At 34.6% G+C, this 9,768-nt stretch overlaps 1 protein-coding gene across 1 annotated transcript in view; it reads left to right on the top strand.

The window, feature by feature from the left end:
• The first annotated feature begins 4,256 nt into the window (after positions 1-4,256).
• Positions 4,257-9,768, top strand: part of GGT7 (gamma-glutamyltransferase 7) — a 203,036-nt gene continuing 197,524 nt past the window's right edge. The window contains exon 1 of the mRNA XM_053714073.1: positions 4,257-4,413. Coding sequence (XP_053570048.1) covers positions 4,257-4,413 — 157 coding nt within the window. The remainder of the gene's footprint in view (positions 4,414-9,768) is intronic.

Here is a 9,768-nt window from a genome sequence, read left to right as displayed (position 1 = left end):
ATATATTCGTGGTGAAATCAGTGGCTCAATGGTTATTAACCCTTTGAAAATATAATTTACGTATTCAAAAATGAGAATTAGAGCACCTATGCCAGGGTTGGCATCAATATCTGTGCCCAAAACACCATTGTGTCACACTAAAAACCATTGCATGTCATGGAGGAGGATATACCCTATTACCCTGTATATATTCATAGTGAAATCAGTGGCCCAATGGTTATTAACCCTTTGAAAATATATGTTACTTATTCAAAAATGTTAAATTGCAGCACCAATGCCAGTGTTGGCATCAATTTCTGTTCCAAAAACACCATTGGGCCAAGCTAAAAACAATTGCATGTCATGGAGGGGGATCTACCCTGTGTATATTCATAGTGAAGAAGTAAGGATAGTGTGACCAGCACTTGTAGCCCAGATGCAGGAGGATAGTCACAAGCAACTGCCAAGCTTGTAAGTTTCAATGAAAAAAGCAGCACGGCAGTCCTCCTTACAAATAATCTTTAATATTTATTGTTGCATTACAGGAACAATAAATCAAGAATCATTGCCCCGTAGCCAAATGCTTAGAGTAAAACGGATTGTTGACAATAAGACCATCTCCACAAATAGATTGATGGAAATGGGAGATAAATTCTTACAACGTGGTTATCCCCACGAACTCATTACTAAAACCATTAATGATGTCATTCATTTGGATAGAGAGTTTTTGTTGCAACCTAAATCAGCTACAAATGATAAGAAAAGAATGACTTTGTATCAGAATTCTGCAGAGTAATCTAATATCTAAAATTATTCGCCGCCATTGGGGTATTCTCCAATGTTGCAATCCAGACATAGAGGAGTTTGGCCAGAACCCAATGCCAGCCTATAAGCGCAGCAAAAGTTTGCGAGACACATTGATTAGAGCAGACATAGGTCCTGGCAAAACACAAACACAAGGTTACATTACTAAAAAAAGTTTGGGATGCTTTCCCTGTCTGGGTTGCTGCAATTGTGGTTCCATTATAAGGAGTCTGCATTTTCTTCATCCACACACAGGATATAAGTTTAAGTACATGGATTGCTTTACATGTAACACCAAGTTTGTAGTTTATCTCATTAAGTGCCTATGTGGGCGGTGCTATGTGGGTGAGTCCACTAGGCGCATTGGTGATCGCATCACAGAGCACAAGAGTAACATAAGATGCATGGTTCACACTGCCCCTGTGGCGCATCACTTTATTGCAGCCGGACACCACATTAGCCAACTTAGATTCCAGATAATAGAACAAGTGAATACACCTAGACAAGGAGGTAACAGGGAACTGTTGCTTAAACAAAGAGAAACGTTTTGGATTTTTAAATTAGATACTCTAGAACCCAAAGGAATGAACAGAGAAATTAATTGGTCATCCTTTTATTGAAAATTATATTTCTGTGTAATATTTGTACTGATGTATATTTTTATAACATTTTTTTAGAATGTTCACTGAAATCAACATCATTGTGCACAGAGAAGCATGATTTGCAGATCCCTTGTTAATGTTAAACTGTGGTAATATATACATTTTGTATGAATTTAAATCTATCCATTTTAATAATGTTGATCATGATTTTTTCTATCCTGTAATTAGATAATCATGTATAAAATTTAGGTATTGTTATCTTGTGCATTTAAGGTCATGTTTAGCAGTATTGCATTTTCTGGTGGTATTATTGTCATTCACTAATGAATTAAGTATTTTTTCAGGGTAAGGTACTTTAACTAATACTTGCTGTTAAAGGTGTATAACATATTCTGCTTTGCTGACCGTGTAAATATTGTTATGTATTTTTGTAGATCATTTTTTCTAGGAGGCTTCTTAGCTGTTTTTTAATTGTAACTGTTTCACACAACCTGTAACACAAAAGGGCGCTACATTTACCTGTTTGGTATTTTTTAGAATGTAAGGGTTAAACTCCCAGGTACTAGCCTATTTAAATCAGGTGTGCTGTGATTGTTTGTATCACATGATTAAGGGGCATCTGCCCCGAAACGTTGTGGTGTCTTTGTCTGTTCCTGTAATGCAACAATAAATATTGAAGATTATTTGTAAGGAGGACTGTCGTGCTGCTTTTTTTTTTTTTTTTTTTATATTCATAGTGAAATCAGTGGCCCAATGGTTATTAACCCTTCAAATATATATATTACTTATTCAAAAATGGTAATTACAGCACCAATGCCAGTGTTGGCATCAATTTCTGTGCCCAAAACACCATTGGGCCAGGTTAAAAACAATTGCATGTCATGGAGGGGGATCTGCCCTGTTTATATTCATAGTGAAATCAGTGGCCCAATGGTTATTAACCCTTCAAAAATATATGTTACTTATTCAAAAATGGTAATTACAGCACCAATGTCAGTGTTGGCATAAATTTCTGTGTTCAAAACACCATTGGGCCAGGTTAAAAACAATTGCATGTCATGGAGGGGGATCTACCCTGTATATATTAATAGTGAAATCAGTGGCCTAATGGTTGTTAACCCTTTGAAAATATCAGTTACTTATTTAACAATGAGAATTAGAGCACCTATGCCAGGGTTGGCATCAATTTCTGTGCCCAAAACGCCATTGGGCCAGGCTAAAAACAATTGCATGTTATGGAGGGGAATCTACCCTGTATATATTCATAGTGAAAGCAGTGGCGCAATGGTTATTAACCCTTTCAAAATATCAGTTACTTATTAAAAATAGTAATATTTGTATTGGTGCCAATGTATGCCCCTTTTTCCAGTTTGTATATCCAATTGCTGTATAAAGGGATTCCACTACTGTGTAACTACATTATATGAATCATATTATTATTTAAATAAAACCTATATTTTTATTTTAAAGTGAAATTCAGGTTTACAGTTGTCTACCGCAATGCATGTATAAATAGTGCATTAATATAGTCGCTAATTTTTTAAAATGTATTTTAACTCTTGTTATTTAAATCAATTTGTTATAAAAATGTATACTGTTGCAATGCCGACTCCTCCCCGACACGATTTCCTTGTTCTCTTGGTGTGACGTATCCAGTGGTCCCACCCGCTCTCTACGTCGCTCCAAAGCGCATTTACGATCGTGAGTTGAACTGTGCATGCGTAAAACTCTGCAATATCGCTATTGACACAACAATATTCAATGAATGAGCATGATGAATTAGAACGAGCATGATGAAGCAGGGCGATTGCGGGTTATACGCATGCGCAAAACAATAGCGTGACGTTGAACAAAAGGGGCTGAACGCCCCGGGGTGGAAACGACCATTGGTGTATCACATAGGACTCGGCTTTCAATCAATTTGTAAAAATGGCAGGCGGAGGAAAGAAGTGCATCGGAGGCAGTTTTAAAGGTAAAAAAAGGCATAAAATATTGTTGATAACTCAATAACAGTAGGTTAGCTCTTATGAGTTAGAGATTAGGTAGTTTTGTTATTATTGATATTCGGTATGTATTTGTTGTTATGTACACCTGATAGTCTTAATGGCTTTTAATTTTTGGAAATACACTAATTGCTCAAATGTATGGTGGACAGTGGTAGTATGGACACTAATTTACAATCCAGATGGATGTTATGCAATGTATAAGAATTGAATGTACAATCTATTGTTCACTTTTCACTACTTCAAAAACCAAATAAAGATGAATAAATATAAAAAAAAATATTGATAACTCAAAAAAATGATGAATTAAAGGACAGATAATTAATTAATAATGTATACAACGGCGTGAGTGAGTCTGCTAAACTTGACCTTCACTTTAAAGTCAATTTAAAGCAGTCTGACAAAAAATTTGAATAAGAAACCAACTTCCATGAATAAGAAACAGAATTTCACGAATAAGAAACAGCTTGAATAAGAAACCAACTTCCTTGTCGTATTATTTTTATTATTTATTTTATTTTATTATTTATTTATTTATTATTTATTTTATTTATTGTTCAAAAAGCAGCTATAAAACAAGGTGCCAGAATTGTACTTTTTAAGCAATTTTTCGTCACAGTACTTTAACAGCACCAACACCATTGCATATAAATCATGATACACATTAGACCATGCATTTGAACCCGCTATAAGTATAGTGACCATTTTGAGAACCCCCATAAAAGCTGTATCTCTCTATCGCTGAGATAAAAAGACACAGGTGCAAGCCACGCCATTTGCCAAGTGACGTAAATTCCCCGCCCAGAACGCTTGCAGTTACGTCACCCAATCCTCCCACAGCAGCATGTGACGTCAGGAAACGATGGAAATGGCGGATCCAGGATCAGGTCGTTCTCTGGGTTCATACTCCCCCGTGGATTATATGAGCATCACTAGTTTCCCCCGCCTCCCCGAGGAGGATCCCGGGGGAGAGCAGGTGCCTCGGGCCGGGGAGGAGGACACCTTTCTGGGGGAGCACGACTCGGGTAACCCACTGGGTACTGAAATCTAAATAATATGTATATGATAAATAACCAGGCCCGTTAGGGCGGTATAGCTCTACGTGCAGGCGGAGCATAAACACAGCATCTCATGTACTACCAGTGTCATCCTAAAATCAGCCTGTCATCATCTCAGCATATCCATCCCATGTACCAAAGTATCATCGCATGAATGTCCGCCTCATATACCAGCGTATATTCTGCATGCGTCAGTGTCATTGTGCACACATCAAAGTGATAACCTCATTAGTTTATTTATCTTGATTGTCTGGCTTATTCTTCAGATCATGTACTAGAATTCCAGGTCCCGTATAGAAACCTCATGTTTCACTTGTATCCTCCCATTTGCCAGCATCTCAATTGCAGGTATTGGTTTAAGATCCCATCTTCTAGGGTTTCATTTGTATAATTCCTATTTATTTGATTAGGATCTGATGTGTATTCGTTTTAAAGTGTAGTAGGATCATCCTATGCACCACATTGTATCAATCTCCTGTTATGATCCCTGGTGCCTGTGTATGACCACCCTATGGGCCAGTCCTTACATTAAAGTATGTGGCAATTTATTAAGTTTCATCATTTTCATTACACAGTGATTTATTTAGGTTATGCCCTGGGAAATCTTTTTCCATACTAATTCTCACACACTCTTACAAATAAGACTCTCACACACACACACACACGTTTAAACACTCTGTTACACAGTTTCTCTCACATATATTCTCACTTTCTCACACACACATCCTATTGCTCCCTCTATCATATTCTCACTATCTAACACACACAAACTCTCTTACACACAATTGTTTTGCAGTTACTATGGAGGTTGCACATTTATTACTGTAGCACTAACAGCCATTCCTTTACAAGGTAGTTTTTTTTTTTTTTTTACATATCCTATGCTACAGCAGGACAAGAATGATAAATAAGATAAGTAAGAATAAGTAAATGATCCCCTCTGCCATATCCACTGTGCATCCATTGATAGGGTACAAGCTAAGGTTGCTAAAAAAACAAAAACCTTAGACATTAAAGTGTAGAACCCACCTGTACTATAGACAAACTTTTAACCATTATCTTTTTCAGGCAAGGCATATTTTATACTGACCAGATTAGGGGGATTCATTCTTCATGTAACATTATAGACACTTTGTTTTTTGTTATTTATCACCATATAATTTGGGAATATTGACCTGAGAAGTGCAGTGTTACTGGGAGTAAACAGCAACAGCCTCTACAATGAATTTATTTGTTATTTGAAAATAATGTGTGGCAGTATAAGAAAAAGTAGTAGTAACATAATATGAGAAAATCATAATTTAAAATTCTTACAACAGCATATAAATGTAAAGAAGTTTTAAAAGGACACTGAACCCAATTTTTTTCTTTCGTGATTCAGATAGAGCATGCAACTTTCTAATTTACTCCTATTATCACATTTTCTTCATTCTCTTGGTATCTTTATTTGAAAAGCAAGAATGTAAGTTTAGATGCCGGCCCATTTTTGGTGAACAACCTGGGTTGTTCTTGCTGATTGGTGGATAAATTCACCCACCAATAAACAAGCGCTGTCTAGAGTCTGAACCAAAAATTGTCTGACTCCTTAGCTTAGATGCCTTCTTTTTCAAATAAAGATAGCAAGAGAATGAATAAAAATTGATAATAGGAGTAAATTAGAAAGTTGCTTAAAATTGCATGCTCTATCTGAATCACAAAAGAAAAAAATTTGGGTTCAGTGTCCCTTTAATAAATTGTAGCTTATGCTGTATTAAAATAGATATACATACTATTCCCTTAATATACCAAATATTTTCTGTTGACCACTTAACTACTTATAAAGTGTGCACAAATGCTGAGTTTTCTTTACCCTTACACCACCTATCCAGACTGACTTGCTTATCATTCAGCCAGTGGAGGAGCTGTACAATAATTAAAGGAATGCTGCTAAATCTATTTCAGTGTTTAGCCCATATGGTTTTCTTGTTTTTAGTTTGTAAATCCAATGTTTCCCTTTTTCTCAGCTGAGAGAAAGGGAAACGTATTGGATTTACAAACTAAAACAAGAAAACCATATGGGCTAAATACTGACATAGATTTAGCAGCATTCCTTTAATTTATCTCTCTATATATTATATCTCACATCATATGCATTTGAGGTTAATACCCTCCCCATGTAGTGATAACATACTCCTCTTTAGAGCTCTATTTCGCTTATCTCTGTTGTGTGTGTGTATATATATATATATATATATATATATATATATATATATATATATATATATATATATATATATATATATATATATATATATCTCTCTATCTTTCATATATCTTTTTTATATATATAGTTTTCCTACCCCTTAGCTAAGTATTTGTCCTCATTCAAGACATAAGATATGTTATAATATTTATATATTTTACATATGTTTTAAATTTTTTAGTTTTTCTTCTTTCTCATTTTTTCATACTAAATTTAACTACAACTAATCCAGTAGCCAATGCCTTCATTCATTAATCCATATATACTATGTATCACTTTGCAATATTTTTGTTTTTGTCGTGAGCGCGGTAAAAGCAAATTATGCCCTAAACTCTCCTAGCACCTTATAAATTAAATTTTAGATTTTATGAAGTCATTTACCTCACCCAAACCATGTTTAAAATGCTGGTGCACGGTGCATACTTAAATACACTTTTGAAACAGCTATAGTTTTAATTAGAAGCATTTTTGCTAATACATGTATATTACAAAAATGCTTCTATTCAAATCTGAAATGCATTCATGTGGATTATTCCAATTTTGGCTGGAATGTATCTTTAAGTGGTGCTCATGTTTTGGTAAATCATGGGCACGTTTATCTTAAAAAATAAAAAAAAGAGAACTCTCAAAGTGGCCATCCCAGGGCTCTGCAGATTTCAGGCATCTATTGAATTTAAAAGTTTTGCAAAATGACTAGGAAGTTACACTTTTGTTTAGTGGCTTTGTTCACCACAGTAGTCTGTGCATTCTTCTGCTCTTTGCATACATTTGAAGTCGTATATGGATTGGAGATTTATTTTTAATCATTAGAAAAAAGAGACAAACATGAGGAACTGTGAAAAACAGTAGTGTGAGGGGCAAGTTGTATTTGTTTTCACTTTATAAAACTGGTCAATTACATAAACTTGATCATATTCATTATGCTTTTACATTTTAGGACTATTTATTGTAAAATGTAAAGTAACAAGCTTGTTTTTGAAAATGTTCTGCTAATTCAAGGTACAGCATTTCTGGATTAGAAAGTGAGATTAGTAACATTAGTACAGTGTAAATAAGTATGGAATGAAATAGTTTTATTATGATTAAACTACGCATTTTGTATTTATGATAACAAAACAAAAATATTAAATCAAAACTCCAACCTAGATAAAACTAGTTATATTAAATATTTAATTAAATGAAATTACAGCTTTTAGCCCCTTTAGACTTCATAATTTAGAGGGACATAAAACCCCCAAATTTTTCTTTCATGATTTAGATAGAACATAGTACATTTTTAAACAACTTTCCAATTTACTTCTATTATCAAATTGTCTTTGTATTCGTGTTATCCTTTGTTGAAACGCATATATGTAAGCTCAGGTGTGTGCACGTGTCTGTAATACTATGTGGCAGCAGTTTTGCAACAATGTTATACATTAGCAAGATCACTAGATGGCAGCACAATGTTTTGTCAAGTAATGATTTAGGCATGTGCATATTACCTACCTAGGTATCTCTTCAACAAAGAATAACTTGGGAACAAAGTAAAATTGATAAAAGTGCGTTGGAAACTTTTTTTTTTTAATTGTATTCTCTATCTGAATAATGAGAGAACATTTTTAAGGGTTTCATGCCCCTTTTAAAGTTTGTATAGTGTAGTAAATGCACTTATATACACATTAATGTAGGGTATGTATACATGTTTAAACTCCTATAATTAAACTTTCATGAGTCAGATACGGCATGCAATTTTAAACAACTAAAACCAATTTACTTTTGTCATCAACTTTGCTTTTTTCTCTTGGTATTCTTTGTTAAAAGCTGAACCTAGGTAGGCTCCTAAGCTAATTTATAAGCCTTTGAAGGCCACCTCTTATCTCAGTGCATTTTGACAGTTTTCACAGCTAGACTGTGCTAGTTCATGTGTGCCGTATAGATAAAATTGTTCTCACTCCCGTGGAGTTACCTTCGAGTCTGCACTGATTGGCTAAAATGCATGTTTGTCAAAAGTACTGAAATATGGGGCAGTTTGCAGAGGCTTAGATACAAGGTAATCACAGAGGTAAATAAAAAGTATATTAATATAACCGTGATGGGAAAGGGGTAACAAAAGGGATTATCTATCTTTTTAAGTAGTCTGTCCGTTTTAAAAGATACTGTAGATGATATCACACAGTCAATTAGTCCCTTGAGGTAATTTACAAAGTATCCAGGTGCTTATTGAAGAGGCTTCTCTACAAAGGGTAACGCCGGCCCCACACCCAAAAATATGCTCTGGATGGAGGAATTTGTCATCAAAGTATCTATTCTGAAAAATAAAATTGTGGGAACCACATAGCCTGTTCTGAGATATCTCAAACGCACCTTTTTGTAGCTCCAATACAAAGTATAGTCTCTTTTGTGAAAACTCCAAACTAATAGTGTCTATAAACAAGGTCTGTCAGGTTTCAGCTTATTCATAGACAACATTGGTTTGGAGTTTTCTCAAATTTGACTTTCTTATTGATGTCATTTAAAACACCTTGAGATACACTATGTGGAGTGCTCTATTATTATTATTATTATTTTTATTTTTTTTTAACAAACTGCTGCCATACAGTGCTTTAGACACATGCACACTACCTACCTAGGTATGCTCTTCAATAAAGAAGGTCATCACAAAAACAATTTTTTTTATAGAAATAAATTAGAACCCTTTTTAAATTGAAGGCTCTATTTAAACATAGGTTAAATAAAAGTGACAGTCTACTTGAAAAATGTTATTATTTAAAGGGACAGTCTAGGCCAAAATAAACTTTCATGATTCAGATAGAGTATGAAATTTTAAACAATTTTCCAATTTACTTGTATCACCAATTTTGCTTTGTTCTCTTGGTATTCTTAGTTGAAAGCTTAACCTAGGAGGTTCATATGCTAATTTCTTAGACCTTGAAGCCCACCTCTTTTCAGATTTCATTTTAACAGTTTTTCAATACTAGAGGGTGTTAGTTCACGTATTTCATATAGATAACACTGTGTTCATGCACGAGAAGTTATCTGGGAGCAGGCACTGATTGGCTAGACTGCAAGTCTGTCAAAAGAACTGAAAAAAGGGGCAG

This window comes from Bombina bombina, chromosome 1, assembly GCF_027579735.1.
Source record: "Bombina bombina isolate aBomBom1 chromosome 1, aBomBom1.pri, whole genome shotgun sequence".
In the NCBI taxonomy this organism is placed as follows: domain Eukaryota; kingdom Metazoa; phylum Chordata; class Amphibia; order Anura; family Bombinatoridae; genus Bombina; species Bombina bombina.
Note: the sequence above shows the minus strand (reverse complement) of the source record. Positions and strands in the feature narration are given on the sequence as shown.